Source organism: Bos taurus, chromosome 16 (genome assembly GCF_002263795.3).
Source record: "Bos taurus isolate L1 Dominette 01449 registration number 42190680 breed Hereford chromosome 16, ARS-UCD2.0, whole genome shotgun sequence".
Classification (NCBI taxonomy): Eukaryota; Metazoa; Chordata; class Mammalia; order Artiodactyla; family Bovidae; genus Bos; species Bos taurus.
In genome coordinates, this window is record NC_037343.1 from 54,657,358 (window position 1) to 54,676,812 (window position 19,455).

Below are 19,455 nucleotides of genomic sequence, written 5' to 3' on the forward strand. Positions count from 1 at the left end.
CATATCAGTTCCCACCCATGACAGAGATGTGTTGTTGAGGACCACTGAATATGTTTCCTTTGTTGTTTGTATTAACCCACAGAACTAAGTAAAGAAAGTGAAAGGGAAAATATAACTAGGGAATGATGGAGTTTCAGATCATGGTCAACAAAGTGCTTCCCTCACCACCATCAGTAACTAGAGATCCATGAGATGTAAACACAGAAATCAGAATAATATCATGGTCAGCATTTATTCATTTACACTGAAGGTCTCTTTATTTCTGATCATTTCTACAATTGTGCATACAGAAATAACTCAAACATGTGTGTCTCAAACTGAACCTCCAGAAACTTAGGTTCATATTTGACTCCATAAACATGTCTCTAAATAAATCCCAAACTCCCCAAGTCAACATATGCTTCTAGAATCCTGCACCCTTGCTGGGTCACGTTTGCTTTTCTCAATGACACTGAGCTGGTATCAGAAATCATGGGTGTATTTTCCCTTCATAATATACCTATCTACTAGATTTCAGTTTCCAAGTGTCCAGAAGAAAGCTTCTGATAGAGGCAACCAGCTAGGCAAGGTATTACAGTATTATGCATTGGGACTCAGATGATCACATACGTCCTCACCACAGTAAGGACAGGGGCTGGGGCTAATCCAAATCTTCCTGGGATGTCCTAAGTCTGTAAGGAGCTGCCAAAGCTCAGCTTTTAGTTGGGCAAGTCTCTCCTGGTTAAGAATACCCAGAGAGCTGTAACTCTCCCGAGGGGCAGGATAAAACTCTAGACGTAAAGCAGACAACCCATCAGTGTGACGCAGGAGACTCTGCAGGACAGCCATGGAGATGAGGTTTCCACATATGCTGAAGACCCTGAGCTGGGAGCAGCAGCTTAGGGCAGGCACAAGAGCCGTGAGGAGGGAGTCCGTGATCCCACACAGGTTTAAGTTCAGCTCTTCAAGAGTATCCGCAACTTTCTCTAGCAGGCCTTGGATGAGCTTGGGACAAAAGTTGGTCAGGGTAACACCACTCAGATTCAGGCCCTTTAGCTGACAGATTTTCGGACTCTGGGACAGATGGGTCAAGTCTAATTCTGTAAGCAGGCAGTTGGTTATTGAGATGTTGTACAAGGGGATCTTCAGGCATCTGGAGGAAAAAGATAAAAAACAAGTAATTAGTTCTGGGAAACCAGAGTGATAAGTGACCTCCACTTGAGAGGTAAATGACTGGCCTGAAACCAAGTTGTTGTTACCATGTGATAAAATTCAATATCCAGAATGCCCAGACCCATTCCAGGCTGAGTCCTGCAATTTTCATGTGTGACTAGATCAAGCTAAAAGAATCTTGAAAAAAAAAAAAAGAACCTTGAAAGCTCTTTTTTCCTCATCTATCAAGCAGAGTACAACATACTCCACTTCCTTAGGAAGATGAATGAAGATAATGGAATGCACTAGAATATGCTCAGTAGAGAGCCTGAGACAGAGTCTCCAAGTGTGGACACTACTTAATTTTAGTACTGGGAGATGAGATAAACATGTTTTAATTCAGATCCCTTCAGTCCATGCTTGGGCTCCAGATGCCTGTATCTCTGGCCAGGTGAGGCACTTGGAGGACGTGTGTAAACAATAAGACCCCACACCATGCCCTGGGGCTGCCAGACTTCAGCAACTCTCATCCGGGCATCATCTACAAACTTTCTATCATTGTTCACTCTCCTTTTGTCTCTGCTTCATTACTTTTAAAGTCCCAATCTGTAAAGATGGTCTTGGGTTGCATATAATGTAACTAAATAATATACTGGAAATGCATGATTCTGGAGATGATAGTAATGAAGCAGAGACAAAAGGAGAGTGAACAGGATAGAAGGTATGTAGATGATGCCCAGATGGGAGTCGCTGAAGATTGGCAACCCCAGGGCATGGTGTGGGGTCTTACTGTTTCTACACATCTTCCAAGTGCCTCACCCGGCCAGAGATTTAGGCATTTGGAACCCAAGCATGGACTGAAGGGATCTGAATTAAAACATGTTTATCTCATCTCCCAGTACTAAAATCAAGTAGTGTCCACACTTGATGGAGACTCTGTCTCAGGCTCTCTACTGAGCATATTCTAGTGCATTCCATTATCTTCATTCATCCTCCTAAGGAAGTGGAGTATGTTGAACTCTGCTTGATAGATGAGGAAAAAGAGCTTTCAAGGTTCTTTTAGCTTGATCTAGGTTTTTCCTTGTCAATGCCATCTTCATAACCTGTCATCGAACAGAGATATCTCTTCCCAAAGAAGAAATCACATACATGCCCGCACTACACCTATGCCTCCTAATTTGTAGCTTCCTAACCTGATGTCTCTTTCCAGAACTTCTATACCAGCTTTCTCACACCTTGATTGCTCCACTTATGTGCTACCACACTTCACAGTACAGCACCAAATGAGACAATGCGCTTGATACTTTACTATTGTGTTCACTGTTGTTCAACCAGGGCTGGTCCCCTCACCTGAGCATCTGGTTCAGGCGGCCTTCAAGGAAAGATGGACCTTCCATACGGAGATAGCGGAGGTACTGCAGTCTGAGGATCTGAGAAGTAAATTGCAGAAGAGCCTGATGGTCCTGTTCCTCAGCAGCAGACCCATGAATGGGGGAGAGAAGGAGTTTCTGAACATTTCTCATCTTGCCCAGGAGAGGAGCAAACTTGGCCAGGGAGGACAGCTTCTGGGTGAAATTCAAGTCCACCTCCTGGATACAGTCCAGCTTCACTATTCGGAAAACTTTCTTAATAGTTTCCCTGGACCTTGAAACAATCTTCATCTTCTTACAGCACAAGTGTATGGAGCCTTTCCGCTGCTCCACCCACGTGAAGAGGTAGGTGATACATTTGCCCCAGGTATTTTCCTTGAGACAAAGATCTACGTACATCTCCAAGGGAGCCAAGGAGTGCTTTGTCCTTGGCATGTCCTTAGCCACTGATGCCATAAGTGAACTTGAGGTCACATGGTACTTGTCTCCAGACCACATGTTCCAGAAGTCCTGGCCAGTATTTCTCAAGTCCAGCACCCGCAGTTTGCACTTCCTATGGGGAAACAGAAGATCGGGTGAGAGTCTTTAAAATGTACACTGAATGAAACTACAGCCTCAGAATTTAGGCAACATTCTAACTTCCCATCTTTGCTTTGACTTCACATTCCTGATATCACCTTCTGTCTTTTCTCTTTCCTCTCTTGCTCACTTTCCTCCAGTCCTTTTCGTCTTCCATCCTTCCTAGTACACTTTTGCAAGGTATTTCCCAATGTGATCTCAGCAGTGCTCAAGGCTTCTGAGCTTTTTCAGAAGTCTCTGGTCTGCCCTTTGGTCATTCACTCTCCCTGACACCGGCAGTCCCTTCCAGGACACCCAAGACCCTGCCAGGCTACCTGGATCAGACTCACCTGGGCTGAACCTTCTGGGCCAGCAGGACATCAAGTCCATCCAGCACTGCTTCTAAGGTTTCTTGGTGAGGCTTCTTCATCAGCCCCCCTAGAGGCAGGCGGGCAAAGGGCCAGGTTTGCACCATGGCCATCATGGTCTCACTGCGTCTGAGAGAGAAGGCGGCCATGAATAGTGTTGGGTAGAGCTCCATGGGCAGATACTCCAAAGACCAGATGGCCAAGGCCTCATCTCTCAACAGGCTCATTGCTGCCAAGTTCACAAGTCTGGGTGGGTTGTGAGCACTCATCCTGACTCTTCTCTTAATGGAATCCTGTGAAAATGCAAGGGAACAAAGCATCCTTCTCAGGTCAGTCATACCCAAAGAGTGGTCTCTCTCCCCATTCTTCAGGGAAATCAAATCAGAGGCAAAGTCATCACCGTGGAAACGATGAACCAGAAAGGAAGAAACTCAGTTTGTCAGGCTTCCAGGCTAGATTTGGTGGCACTAAGCTATAGCTCTGCCTCTTCTGGCACTAGAGCGAGAATCTCACAAGTACCAAGAAGACAGAAAGGCAACCAATAGCTCCTCCATTTCCTTCCATTGTTTGCTTACTGCATGTCCCTCTTGCACCTTTGTATCAGGAGACTGAACAAGTTGACTCCCTTTCTCTTGGGTGAAAACCTTTAAAGTATCATGTTCAGCCCAAATTATGGGGCAAGAAGTTCATGTGGAACACAGCTTCAGTCCTCAGTTTCCAAAGTTAACTTTACTGGGAAGGATTAAGGAGATACCTTTTAAAAGCAATGCAATTTGTGCATAAAGTAAAAACTTTAAATGTCAAGAAATAGCATTTCTAATAGTTAGATGTCTTTTATTAACAAGAAGAACTGTTTCATAAGACATTTAAATGATATAAGCCAAAGCCAAAATCAAATGTTTAGGATGAAGGCAAAGCTTCACTTTGAGGCAAAAGGAAAGCCTTTAATTTGTTTAACCAAAAGAAAAGGAAAACTCTTCCTGTCATGTCAGATCGCATCCCACCTGTCAGTACACACTGACCATTGGCAGAATATCTTCCCTGAGGTTATTCCCTGAGGCTCAGATGTGGTTCTAGGGCTGCTCAGACCTCAGTCCTGGGGGAGAACACAGGCAGTGACTCAAGATTGAGAAGTTTCTGAGTCTCTTCTTTGGTGTTTGAGGCTTTTATAGAACTTTCTAATCACATCTGCCCTCCTTTCAACTGCTAACTTCCAATTAGAAGTCATTACCTGATTAGATTCCACAAATTCTCTCAGGTTAATGCTGATTGGGTTACAGTATATCTACAGATGATTGAGGGAGGGGGTGGGACCTAGGACTTTTTCATTGGTTCACTCCACAAAATAGGATTGAGTTTTGCTAATATGGATAGTTGTATTCCTGGGTGGGAGTAAGGGAAGGGATTATGTGTCCCAAATATTATACAAAAAAACAAAACCCAAGACAATGTCTGGAAAACCTCATTGTTGCATGATTTTTGTCCAAATTAAAATTATTAAATGTCCTAGAATTAAAGCAGCTTCATAAAAGCAGTGGTGTTATTTCCAAAGGAAACAAAATAAACTCTTATTTGTTTCAAGTTCACACTTAGGTCTTATATGGGAAATGGCAGATTATGAGTTTATTCACAGGGGCTTGCAACTGGAGATGTCACTGGCCCTCCAGGCTTAATTGCTGACAGAGAACATCTGGTCAATCCTGTGAGAACTAAGGGTGGGTGCTGGGCAGTGTGGTGGTGGCCCTTCCTAAAGGGGCCCTGTGAATGACTCAAACAGCCTCATGCATGTGGTTTTGTTTGTTTGTTTTTCTCTTGGAAAGAAGGACACTAAAGGCTTTTCTTTGGGTGATATTTAGAAACTAAACAGGAGTGGCTAAGAGGAGACAGTCATCTTTGAGGGTGTTTCCTGCTAGAATGTTGAGTTCAGGACATCAAATTGACTTGAAAAGACTAAATCTGAGAATCTGAGTGGAAGGAGTCATGACCAACTCTGTGAAGGACATTTGCACACCTGAGAATCAGTGAGGGTGGTCACTGTGGGTTCTTTGGGAACTCAGAGACCAGGTGGGGTGAATGTGAATCAGTCACAGCTAACCTTGTTTTCACTGTGCCTGCTGCTACCATTTGTCTTTTAGGTTCTTCACACAGAGGATGCAGCCAAGATAGCAATTAATCCCAGGCATATTCCTGGAATCCTGGGAGCTGAACCATAATCCCATTGGTCTCTTCTACATATTTTTTGATATTACATGGATATGGCTTGACTTATTCTGATACTTATTTTGTGAGTAGGGTAAAGACATGATTTGCTGTCTATTTCCCAGTTCCCCTGGTTGCTGCTGGATCATGTTGCAAGGATTAACAAGGGAGCAAGACACCAGCAGGGGATACTTTGCTGTACCTGGCTGCGAGTCAGGGGTTGCACTTGAGTGGCCCAGGGTTTTTCTAGGGGCTGAATCAGAAGCACTTTGCTCTTACAGGGAAGTTTAAACAGAAGGATAACAGAGGCTTCAAGGAACCTCCAAGATTTAATTGTGACTTACTAAGATTGAGGACGAAGGGAAAGGATCAGGTACGGAAGAAAGAAAGTAAGGAGTCTGTTAGGTCATATTAGACTTGAGATGGTCATAACATTAAGTAAAAAGAAACATCAAGTACCGAATAGCACTTGCAACAAAATCCTATTCATATAAAATGATATACATACCCATTCAAGAGCTAATGGCAAATGTTTCTTGTGAAATTTAAATTTTATACCTGGAATGGCAGGACTGTGGGGATGCAAAGGCAATTCCAGCCCCAGCAACATCAAAATCAGGCTAACAAACCAACATTGGTCTCAGGTCTAGAACAACAAAGACATTCATTTCCCTGTCATTGTAAGTCACGTTAGAGTTCCTTGCTGACCACTTTTCTCATACTAGAGGTTATAGGATGGCCAAATATATTCCACACACAGTGTTTTAACAAAGAAAATTTGTTGCTAGAGGAAAAGAATCCCATGTTTTATATCACAATTTCCTCTCCACTGTCCCTTAGCAGAAAAATATTTAAAGAAAAATGTAGCAACACTGAACCCAACATCACAAAAGGCATCAGTTCAGTTCAGTTCAGTCGCTCAGTCGTGTCCGATATTAGATATTAGGACTAATATCCACAAAAGATGTCCTTTTCATTATAGGGGACTGGAATGCAAAAGTAGAAAGTCAGAAACACCTGGAGTAACAGGCAAATTTGGCCTTGGAATACGGAATGAAGCAGGGCAAAGACTAATAGAGTTTTGCCAAGAAAATGCACTGGTCATAGCAAACACCTTCTTCCAACAACACAAGAGAAGACTCTACACATGGACATCACCAGATGGTCAACACCGAAATCAGATTGATTATATTCTTTGCAGCCACAGATGGAGAAGCTCTATACAGTCAACAAAAACAAGACCAGGAGCTGACTGTGGCTCAGATCATGAACTCCTTATTATCAAATTCAGACTGAAATTGAAGATAGTAGGGAAAACCACTAGACCATTCAGGTATGACCTAAATCAAATCCCTTATGATTATACAGTAGAACTGAGAAATAGACTTAAGGGCCTAGATCTGATAGACAGAGTTCCTGATGAACTATGGACTGAGGTTCGTGACATTGTACAGGAGACAGGGATCAAGACCATCCCCATGGAAAAGAAATGCAAAAAAGCAAAATGGCTGTCTGTGGAGGCCTTACAAATAGCTGTGAAAAGAAGAGAAGCAAAAAGCAAAGGAGAAAAGGAAAGATATAAGCATCTGAATGCAGAGTTCCAAAGAATAGCAAGAAGAGATAAGAAAGCCTTCCTCAGCCATCAATGCAAAGAAATAGAGGAAAACAACAGAATGGAAAAGACTACAGATCTCTTCCAGAAAATCAGAGATACCAAGGGAACATTTCAGGCAAAGATGGGCTCGATAAAGGACAGAAATGGTATGGACCTAACAGAAGCAGAAGATATTAAGAAGACATGGCAAGAATACACAGAAGAACTGTACAAAAAAGATCTTCACAACCCAGATAATCACGATAGTGTGATCACTGACCGAGAGCCAGACATCCTGGAATGTGAAGTCAAATGGGCCTCAGAAAGCATCACTATGAACAAAGCTAGTGGAGGTGATGGAATTCCAGTTGAGCTATTTCAAATGCTGAAAGATGATGCTGTGAAAGTGCTGCACTCAATATGTCAGCAAATTTGGAAAACTCAGCAGTGGTCACAGGACTGGAAAAGGTCAGTTTTCATTCCAATCCCAAAGAAAGGCAATGCCAAAGAATGCTCAAACGACCGCACAATTGCATTCATCTCACATGCTAGTAAAGTAATGCTCAAAATTCTCCAAGCCAGGCTTCAGCAATACGTGAACTGTGAACTTTCTGATGTTCAAGCTGGTTTTAGAAAAGGCAAAGGAACCAGAGACCAAATTGCCAACATCTGCTGGATCATCGAAAAAGCAAGAGAGTTCCAGGAAAACACCTATATCTGCTTTATTGACTATGCCAAAGCCTTTGACTGTGTGGATCACAATAAACTGTGGAAAATTCTGAAAGAGATGGGAATACCAGACCACCTGACCTGCCTCTTAAGAAATCTGTATACAGGTCAGGAAGCAACAATTAGAACTGGACATGGAACAACAGACTGGTTCCAAATAGCAAAAGGAGTACGTCAAGGCTGTATATTGTCACCCTGCTTATTTAACTTCTATGCAGAGTACATCATGAAAAACACTGGACTGGAAGAAACACAAGCTGGAATCAAGATTGCCGGGAGAAATATCAATATCCTCAGATATGCAGATGACACCACCCTTATGGCAGAAAATGAAGAGGAACTAAAAAGCCTCTTGATGAAAGTGAAAGTGGAGAGTGAAAAAGTTGGCTTAATGCTCAATATTCAGAAATGAAGATCATGGCATCTGGTCCCATCACTTCATGGGAAATGGATGGGGAAACAGTGGAAACAGTGTCAGACTTTATTTTTTGGGGGGCTCCAAAATCACTGCAGATGGTGACTGCAGCCATGAAATTAAAAGATGCTTACTGCTTGGAAGAAAAGTTATGACCAAACTAGATAGCATATTGAAAAGCAGAGACATTACTTTGCCAACAAAGGTCCGTCTAGTCAAGGCTATGGTTTTTCCAGTGGTCATGTATGGATGTGAGAGTTGGACTGTGAAGAAGGCTGAGCACCGAAGAATTGATGCTTTTGAACTGTGGTGTTGGAGAAGACTCTTGAGAGTCTCTTGGACTGCAAGGAAATCCAACCAGTCCATTCTGAAGGAGATCAGCCCTGGGATTTCTTTGGAAGGAATGATGCTGAAGCTGAAACTCCAGTAATTTGGCCACTCATGCGAAGAGTTGACTCATTGGAAAAGACCCTGATGCTGGGAAATATTGAAGGCAGGAGAAGGGGACGACAGAGGATGAGATGGCTGGATGGCATCACTGACTCGATGGACATGAGTCTGAGTGAACTCTGGGAGGTGGTGATGGACAGGGAGGCCTGGCATACTGCGATTCATGGGGTTGCAAAGAGTCGGACAAGACTGAGCGACTGATCTGATCTGAGAGTACATCATGGGAAATCCAGGGCTGGATGAAGCTCAAGCTGGAATCAAGATTACTGGAAGAAATAGCAATATCTTCAAATATGCAGATGATACCACCATAATGGCAGAAAGCAAAGAGGAATTAAAGAACTTCTTGATGAAGGTGAAAGAGCAGAAAGTGAAAAAACTGGCTTAAAACTCAACATTCAAAAAATTAAGATCATGGCATCTAGTCCCATCACTTCATGGTAAATAGATGGGGAAAAAATGAAAATAGAGACAAACTTTACTTTCTTGGGCTCCAAAATCACTGTGGACAGTGACTGCAGTCACAAAATTAAAAGATCATTGCTCCTTGGAAGAAAAGCTATGAAGAAACCAGACAGCATATTACAAGGCAGAGAAGTCACTTTGCTGACAAAGTCCATATAGTCAAACTATGGTTTTTCCAGTAGCTATGTACAGATGTGAGAGTTAGACCACAAAGAGGGCTGAGTGCTGAAGAATTCATGCTTTCAAAATGAGAGGCTAGAGAAGACTCAAGAGTCCCTTCAACAGCAAGGAGATCAAACTAGCCAATCCAAAAGGAAATCAACCCTGAATATTCATTCAAAGGACTGATGCTGAAGCTCAAGCTCCAATACTTTGGCCACCTGATGCAAAGAGCTGATTCACTGGAAAAGACTCTGATGCTGGGAAGGATTGAAGGCAGGAGGAGAAGGGGGAGACAGAGGATGAGATGGTTGGATGGCATCACTGACTCAGTGGACATGAGTGTGACAAACTCTGCAAGATGGTGAAAGATAATTCCATGGGGTTGAAAAGAGTTGGACATGACTGAGTGACTGAAAAACTCATCTCCACTTCCAGTCTTCTCTTAAGCTTTTCCTTAGAGACAAATATTTCAGTTGCTATTTCAGTAAACAAAGGATATTGAAGCCAAAAGGCCATCATCCACTGCAGCTGCCCCCAAAACAGTATGCCCCAAGGGGAATTCAAGCAGGAGAAAACAGGATGGTGTCCTGAGGTAGTTAAGATGTGTATCATATGGATATGGGCCATATGCATATCATATGGACTTCAATAAGTCCAGACTTTTGCTAATGCATATCATATTCATATTGATATATATATCACATGGACTTCAGTAAGTTCAGGCTCCTGCCTCTTTCCATACATAAAAAAAGCATGAAAAGGAACTTCCCTGGTGTTCCAGTGGTTAAGAATTCACCTGCCAATTAACAAAGACCTAGAAGAACTAAAGACTAAACATACACAGACAAACAACACAAGTACAGAAATTAAAAATACTCTAGAAAGAATAAATAGAAGAATATCTGAAGCAGAAGAATAAATCAGTGAGCTGTAAGATGAAATGGTGAAAATAACTGCTGAAGAGGAGAATAAAGTAAAAAGAATGAAAAGAACTGAGAATAGTCTCAGAGATCTCTGGGACAATATTAAATGTACCAACATTCAAATTATAGGGGTCCCAGAAGAAGAAGAGAAAAAGAAAGGGTATGAGAAAATTTTTGAAGAGATTATAGTTGAAAATTTCCCCAACATGGAAAAGGAAATAGTCAATCAAGTCCAAGAGGTGCAAAGAGTCACATACAGGATAAACCCAAGGAGAAACATGCCAAGATACATACTAATCAAACTAACAAAGATTAAACACAAAGAAAGAATATTAAAAGCAACAAAGGAAAAGCAACAAGCAACATACAAGGGAAACCCCATAAATTTAACAGCTGATTATTCAGCAGAAACTCTGCAGGCCAGAATGGATTGGCAGGACATATTTAAAGTACTGAAAGGGGAAAATCTATACCCAAGATTACTCTACTGAAAGGATCTCATTCAAAATTGATCTCATTCAAAAGGATCTCATTCAAAATAAACAGCTTTTCAGACAAGCAAAAGTTAACAGAATTCAGAACCACCAAACCAGCTTTACAACAAATGTTAAAGGGAGTTATAGTGTCAGAAAATACAAAAGAAGAAAAAGATCTACAAAAACAAAGCTCAAACAATTAAGAATAAGGCAATAGAAACAAATATGTATACATATATATATATATACACACACATATAAAATCACTTTAAATGTAAATGGAGACAGGCTGAATGGATACAAAAACAAGACACACATATATGCTGTTTATAAGAAACCCACTTCAGACCTAAAGACATACACACACTGAAAGTGAGAGGATGGAAAAATATATTCCATGCAAATGAAAAGCAAAAGAAAGCTGGAGTAGCAATCATCATATCAGAAAAAGTAGACCTTAAAATAAAGATTACAAGAGATAAGGAAGAACGCTACATAATGATCAAGGGATCAATCCAAGAGGAAGACATAACAATTGTAAATATCTATGCTATGGACCTAACAGAAGCAGAAGATATTAAGAAGAGGTAGCAAAAATACACAGAAAAACTATACAAAAAAGATGTTCATGACACAGATAATCATGATGCTGTGATCACTCACCTAGAGCCAGACATCCTGGAATGGGAAGACAGGTGGGCCTTAGGAAGCATCACTATGAACAAAGCCAGTGGAGGTGATGGAATTCCAGTTGAGCTATTTCAAATCCTGAAAGATGATGCTTTGAAAGTTCTGAACTCAATATGTCAGCAAATTTGGAAAACTCAGCAGTGGCCACAGGACTGGAAAAGGTCAGTTTTCATTCTAGTCCCAAAGAAAGGCAATGCCAAAGAATGCTCAAACTACCTCACAATTGCAGTCATCTCACACGCTAGTAAAGTAATGCTCAAAATTCTCCAAGCCAGGCTTCAGAAATATGTGAACCATGAACTTCCAGATGTTCAAGCTGGTTTTAGAAAAGGCAGAGGAACCAGAGACCAAATTGCCAACATCTGCTGGATCATCGAAAAAGCAAGCGAGTTCCAAAAAAAAACATCAATTTCTGCTTTATTGACTATGCCAAAACTTTTGACTGTGTGGATCACAATAAACTGTAGAAAATTCTGAAAGAGATAGGAATACCAGATCACCTGACCTGCCTCTTGAGAAATCTGTATGAAGGTCAGGAAGCAACAATTAGAACTGAACATGGAACAACAGACTGGTTCCAAATAGGAAAAGGAGTACGTCAAGGCTGTATATTGTCACCCTGCTTATTTAACTTATATGCAGAGTACATCATGAGAAACACTGGGCTGGAAGAAGCTCAAGCTGGAGTCAGGATTGCCAGGAGAAATATCAATAACCTCAGATATGCAGATGACACCACCCTTATGGCAGAAAGTGAAAAAGAACTAAAGAGCCTCTTTATGAAAGTGAAAGGGGAGAGTGAAAAAGTTGGCTTAAAGCTCAATATTCAGAAAACTAAGATCATGACATCCAGTCCCATCACTTCGTGGCAAATAGATGGGGAAACAGTGGAAACAGTGGCTGACTTTATTTTGGGGGGCTCCAAAATCACTGCAGATGGTGATTGCAGCCATGAAATTAAAAGACACTTACTCCTTGGAAGGAAAGTTATGACCAACCTAGATAGCATATTCAAAAGCAGAGACATTACTTTGCCAACAAAGGTCCATCTAGTCAAGGCTATGGTTTTTCCTGTGGTCATGTATGGATGTGAGAGAGTTGGACTGTGAAGAAGGCTGAGCACCGAAGAATTGATGATTTTGAACTGTGGTGCTGGAGAAGACTTTTGAGAGTCCCTTGGACTGCAAGGAGATCCAACCAGTCCATTCTAAAAGAGATCAGTCATGGGTGTTCATTGGAAGGACTGACATTGAAGCTGAAACTTCAATAATTTGGCTACCTGATGCGAAGAGCTGACTCATTTGAAAAGACCCTGATGCTGGGAAAGATTGAGGGCAGGAGGAGAAGGGGACGACAGAGGATGAGATGGTTGGATGGCATCATTGACTCAATGCACATGAGTTTGGGTGAACTCCGGGAGTTGGTGATGGACAGGGAGGCCTGGCATGCTGCGGTTCATGGGGTCACAAAGAGTCAGATATGACTGAGCAACTGAACTGAACTGAACTGATGCACCCAACATAGGAGCACCTCAATACATAAGACAAACACTAACAGACATAAAAGGAGAAATTGATAGTAACACAGCAATAGTAGGAGACTTTAACACCCAACTCATATCAATGGACAGATCATCAAGATAGAAAATTAATAAGGACCCACAAGTCTTATATGATAGATTAGACAAGATGGATCTCATTGATATCTTCAGGACATTCCATCCAAATGCAGATGAATATACCTTCTCAAATGCTCATGGAACTTTCTCTAGAATAGAATACATCTTGGGTCACAAATCAAACCTCAGTAAATTTAATAAAATTGAAATCATATCAAGCATCTTTTCTGACCACAATGCTATGAAACTAGATATCAATTACAAGAAAAAAAACCTGTAAAAATCACAAACTCATGGAGATTAAACAATACATTTCTAAATAATGAACACGTTATTGAAGAAATCCAAAAGGAAATAAAAAAATTCATAGAAAAACATGACAATGAAAACAAGACAACTCAAAACCTATGGGATGCAGCAAAAGCAGTTCTAAGAGGGAAGTTTATAGTAATACAATCCTACCTCAAGAAACAAGAAAAACATCGAATAGACAACCTAACTTTACACCTAAAACAATTGGAAAAAGAAGAACAAAAACCCAAAATTAGTAGAAGAAAAGAAATCATAAAGATATGAGCAGAAATACATGAAAAAGAAATGAAAGAAACAACAGTAAAGATTAATAAAACTAAAAGCTGGTTCTTTGAGAAGATAAATAAAATTGACAAACTTTTAGCCAGACTCCTCAAGCAAAAAAGAGAGAAGAATCAAATCAACAAAATTAGAAATGAAAAAGGAGAGGTTACAACAGACAATGCAGAAATACAAAGGATTATAAGAGACTATTATGAACAACTATATGGCAATAAAATGGATAACCTGGAAGAAATGGACAGATTCTTAGAAAAGTTCAATCTTGCAAGACTAAACCAGGAAGAAATAGAAATTAGGGACAACCCAATTATAAGCACTGAAATTGAAACTGTGATCAAAAATTTCCCAAAAAACAAAAGCCCAGAACCAGATAGCTTCACAGGAGAATTCTATCAAGCATTTAGAGAAGAGCTAATGCCTATCCTTCTAAAACTCTTTCCAAAAATTACAGAGGAAGGAACACTTCCAAACTCATTCTAGGAGGCCACCATCACCCAGATACTAAAACCAGACAAAGATAACACACACAAAAAAGAAAACTACAAGCCAGTATCACTGATGAACATAGATTCAAAAATCCTCAACAAAATCTTAGCAAACAGAATTCAGCAACACATCAAAAAGCTCATACACCATGATCAAGTTGGGTTTATTCCAGGGATGCAAGGATTCTTCAACATATGCAAATCAATGTGATACACCATATTAACAAATTGAAAGATAAAAACCATATGATAATCTCAATAATGCAGAAAAAGGCTTTGACAAAATTCAGCACCCATTTATGATGAAAACTCTTCAAAAAATGGGCATAGAAGGAACCTACCTCAACATAGTAAAGGTCATATATGAAGAGCCTACAGCAAACATTATTCTCAGTGGTGAAAAAATGAAACCATTCCCCCTAAGATCAGGAACAAGATAAGCATGTCCACTTTCACCACTAATATTCAACATAGTTCTGGAAGTCATAGCTAAAGCATTCAGAGAAGAAAAAGAAATAAAAGGAATCCAGATCAGAAAAGAAGAAGTAAAGCTCTCACCTGTTTGCAGGTAACATGACACTGTGCATAGAAAACCCTAATCAGAAAATTACTAGAGCTAAAGAGTGAATTTAGCAAAGTCACAGGATACAAAATCAATACACAGAAATCACTTGCATTCCTATATTCTAACAATGAAAAATCAGAAAGAGAAATTAAGAAATCAATCCCATTCACCTTGCAACAAAAAGATTAAAATATCTAGGAATAAACCTACCCAAGGAGACAAAATAACTGTATGCAGAAAATTATAAGACACTGATGAAAGAAATCAAAGATGACATAAAAGATGGAGAGATATTCCTGGTTAGGAAGAATCAGTATTGTGAAAATGAGTATACTATAGATTCAAACGCAATCTATAGATTCAATGAGACCCCTATCAAATTACCAATGCCACTTTTAACAAAACTAGAAAAAAATAAGTCAAAATTTATATTGAAACACAGAAGACCCCAAATAGCCAAAGCATTCTTGAGAAAGAAGATTGGAGGTGGAGGAATCAACCTTTCTGATTTCAGATTATTCTACAAAGCTACAATCATCAAAACAGTATGGTACTGGCACAAAAACAGAAATATAGACCAATGGAACAAGATAGAAAGCCCAGAAATAAACCCATGCACCTATGGGTACCTTATTTTTGACACAGGAGGCAAGAATATACAATAGGGCAAAGACAGCCTCTTCAATAAGTGGTTCTGGGAAAACTGTACAGTGACATGTAAAAGAATGATATTAGAACACTTCCTAACATCATACACAAACATAAACTCAAAACAGATTAAAGACCTAAATGTAAGACCAGAAGTATAAAACTCTTAGAGGAAAACATAGGCAGAAGACTCAATGACATAAATCAAAGCAAGATCCACTATGACCCACCTCCTAGAGTGATGGAAATAGAAACAAAAGTAAGCAGTTGGGACCTGATTAAACTTAAAAGCTTATGCACAGCAAAGGAAATTATAAGCAAGGTGAAAAGACAACCCACAGAATGGGAGAAAATAATAGCAAATGAAACAACTGACAAAGGATTAATTTCCAAAATACATAAACAGCTCATACAACTCAAAACCAGAAAAACAAACAATCCAATCAAAAAGTGGGGAAAAGACCTGAACAGACATTTTTCCAAAGAAGACATACATATGACTAATAAACACATGAAAAGATGCTCAACAACACTCATTATTAGAGAAATGAAAATCAAAACTACAATGAGACATCACCTCACAACAGTCAGAATGGCCATCATCAAAAAGTCTACAAACAATAAATGCTGGAGAGGTTATAGAAAAAAGGGAACCCTCTTGCACTGCTGGTGGGAATGTAAATTGATACAGCCACTATGGAAGATGGTATGGAGATTCCATTAAAAAAATTAGGAATAAAACCACCATATGACCCAGCAATCCCACTCCTGGGCATATACCCTGAGGAAACCAAAATTGAAAAAGACATACGTACTCCAATGTTCACTGAAGCCCTATTTACAATAGCTAGAGCATGGAAGCAACCTAGATGTCCATCAACAGATGAAAGGATAAAGAAGTTGTGGTACATATACACAATGGAATATTACTCAGCCATAAAAAGGAACGCATTTGAATCAGTTCTAACGAGATGGATTAAACTAGAGCCTATTATACTGAGTGAAGTAAGTCAGAAAGAGAAAGATAAATATTGTATACTAATGCATATATACAGAATCTAGAAAGATGGCATCAAAGAATTTATTTGCAGGGCAGCAAAGGAGAAACAGACATAGAGAACAGACTTATGGACATGAGGAGAGGGGAAGAGAGGGTGAGACGAATGGAGAGAGTAACATGTAAACTTACATTACCATATGTAAAATAGATAGCCAATAGGAATTTGCTGTATGTTTCAGGGAACTCAAACAGGGCCTCTGTATCACCCTAGAAGGCTAAGATGGGGTGGGAAATGGGAGCGAGGTTCTAAAGGGAGGAGACATGCGTATACCTGTGGCTGATTCATGTTGAGGTTTGACAGAAAAGCAACAAAATTCTGTAAAGAAATTATGCTTCAATGAAAAAACAAATTAAAAAAAAAATAAAAGAATCCACCTGTCAGTGCAAGGGATACAGCTTGGAACCCTGGTCTGGGAAGATTCCATATGCTGTGGAGGAACTAAACCCACGCTCCATAACTCCTGAGCACTCGACTATAGCCTGAGACCTGTGACTACTGAAGCCCACATGCCCTGGAGCCCATGCTCTGCAATGAAAGAAGCCAGCAAAATGAGAAACCAATGCATTTCAACTAGAGAGTAGCCCCTGCTTGCCAGAACAAGAGAAAGGCTGCACTCAGCAAAGAAGACCCCGTACAGCCTCCCCGCCCCCCTCAAAAAGAACATAAATAAATAACAATTTTTAAAAAGCATGAAAATCATTGAGATGTATCATTTTTATCATATGAAGTAATCTTTTGATGTTTTCCGAATGTTTTTTCAGGAAATGACTTTACATAATCTGGCTTTCCCATACAACTTTTTTTCCTCCTTATAACTTTTAGTTCCTCAGAGCAATCTGAGAAGCCACCTTTCTGGCCATAATCTTCTGTCAAGTCACCAAGTAAAACATATTTGTCACATTTTAAGTTGTGCATTTCTTGTCATTTTACATGCTCTTCCAAGACCTTTCCCCAACCCACAGTGTCCTGTCCCCACTCACCTGAGTTCCAGGCGTTAGATGAAAACTGTCGACTAAAACACCTGAAAGTCACCACCTGAAAGTAGAGAATTATTTTACTTGGTTCGGAATGTTTAGGACCCAAGCCCAGGAGACAGCATCTCAGAGGCTCTGAGAAAACTGCTCCAAGGAGGCAGGAGGGGGAGTCAGGCTATTTACAAGTTTGTAACAAAGGGAGCAGGCAGTAACATCAAAGATTATTGTGAGGGAAAAAAAAAAAAAAAAGATATCAAGATAAGGAATTTAACATTGTATGTATGGCAAGATACAAGCCCCTGGGCTCACTGAATCCATTCCTTTCATATGCACCTCAGCTCTCTGGGGTCAAATCTTGTTCCCTTGTTCACGCGAAGGGTGGCAAACGTGGAAGATGGCTGCTTCTTGCATTCCCGACCAGCTCCTCGGCTACGACCCTGGGGAATGGCGACATCTGCTGGATTGGAGGTTTACATCACTGTGCAAATATTTGTACTCAAGTGGCATGTACAGGACAGCCCAATTTTTTAAAATATATTTATTATTTTGATTATTTGGCTGTGCTGGGTCTTAATCATGCATGCAGGATCTTTGCTCTCCCTTGTGCCCCTGAGGCATCTTTTAGTTGTGGCAGGCGAATATTTAGTTGCGGGATATGCGATCTATTTCCCTAACCAGGTATTGAACCCAGGGCCCCTGAATTGGGAGCATGGAGTCGTACCCAGTGGACCACCAGGGAAGTTCCACGATGTCAAGAATTATTAAAAATTCTAAAGTATACCATCTTGAACAGAAAATTGATTTCTATCTTCTACCAGCAGGTGACCATTTCTATGATCTACCAGCAGATGGCCTAGGAGACCTAGAGCTCAGAATGTCTGTCACTGAAGATGAATCCAGTCTCTTATTTCCTCCCACCCCCATCCCCCCTTCACAAGCTACTGGATCACCTTAAGTGAACCATCATGTATTGGTGACCACATGTAATACGTGAGTCCAATATCAGTCTCTGGGTTTTGCTTTCCTCCGCATTGTAAGCAGTAGAAGGATAAAGACTTATGCTATTCACTAGGAGGGAGAAGCTTGGGAGGAAAAAAAGCATTATGGAGTTCTTACACAATAAGGAGCTCTTGCTCAACAACTCCTGAGCCAAGTCCTCAACAAGTAATATCTCACTGGATCCTACTAAAAATCCCATAAACAGTGTGTGCATCATTATATTCATCGTGGGGAAAACAAAGCTCTGCCTATGAGCTATATCCCAGCCCTATATGCCCCTCTTCCTCAGAATAAACAATTGCAGCCTCTGAATCCTTAGCGGGGAAACTTTATTTGGTTGCATTTTGTTTAGACACCCTGTGAGGATTAAATTTATGTGTCAGCTTCATTGTGAGATGAGATGCCAAGATCTCAGATCAAACACTAATTCTGGGGGAATCTGAAAGGGAATTCTTGGAGGAGAAGAGCATGGACTCAGTAGACGGAGTCAAGAGATCAGCCCTCACCAGTGTGGGAGGGCATCGTCTTATCCTGTGGGGGCCTGAGGGAACAAGGGCTACTGCTCTCCCTCTCCCTCTCTTTAGCCATGAATACTGGAGCTTCTGATTCCTGAACCTTGAAACTCCAGGACATACACAAGTGGTGCCTTTGTTCTCAGGCCTTTAGCCTTGACTTAGTGCTACACCATCACTTCCATTGTTTTTCAAACTTAAGATAAGGTCTGAACGAAACCACACTTTGTTCTAGTTCTCTAGGCAACAGACAGCAGACAGTGGGACTATTAAGCCTCTATAACCATATAAGCCTCTCTTTACCTGTCTATATGACAGGTGAATCTTGAATAAGTTCAACATGGTTGAACTGCTCAGACTAACTTAGATGAGGATTTCTTTTTAACAGTGAATTTGGTCTACATCATATGTAGTTGGTTGAATTTGAGGATGATGAACTAGGATAGGGAGTGCCCACTCTGAGTTATTT

General features: G+C 40.5%; 1 protein-coding gene across 2 annotated transcripts; it reads right to left on the reverse strand.

The window, feature by feature from the left end:
• Positions 1-207: 207 nt before the first annotated feature.
• On the reverse strand, positions 208-17,891 carry LOC100299783 (PRAME family member 8). 2 transcript variants are annotated; one of them, XM_059875788.1, is made up of 5 exons: positions 17,809-17,891; positions 17,482-17,536; positions 3,410-3,720; positions 2,482-3,054; positions 208-1,132 (listed from the first exon to the last, which is right to left on the reverse strand). In XM_059875788.1, exons 3-5 carry the CDS (start codon positions 3,694-3,696, stop codon positions 580-582), a joined length of 1,413 nt encoding a protein of 470 aa, XP_059731771.1. In that variant the 5' UTR covers positions 3,697-3,720; positions 17,482-17,536; positions 17,809-17,891; the 3' UTR covers positions 208-579. The 2 variants fall into 2 exon arrangements, with proteins under 2 accessions (XP_059731771.1, XP_024832367.1); XM_024976599.2 differs by lacking the exon at positions 17,809-17,891 and having other exon boundaries at positions 17,482-17,666.
• Positions 17,892-19,455: the final 1,564 nt, after the last annotated feature.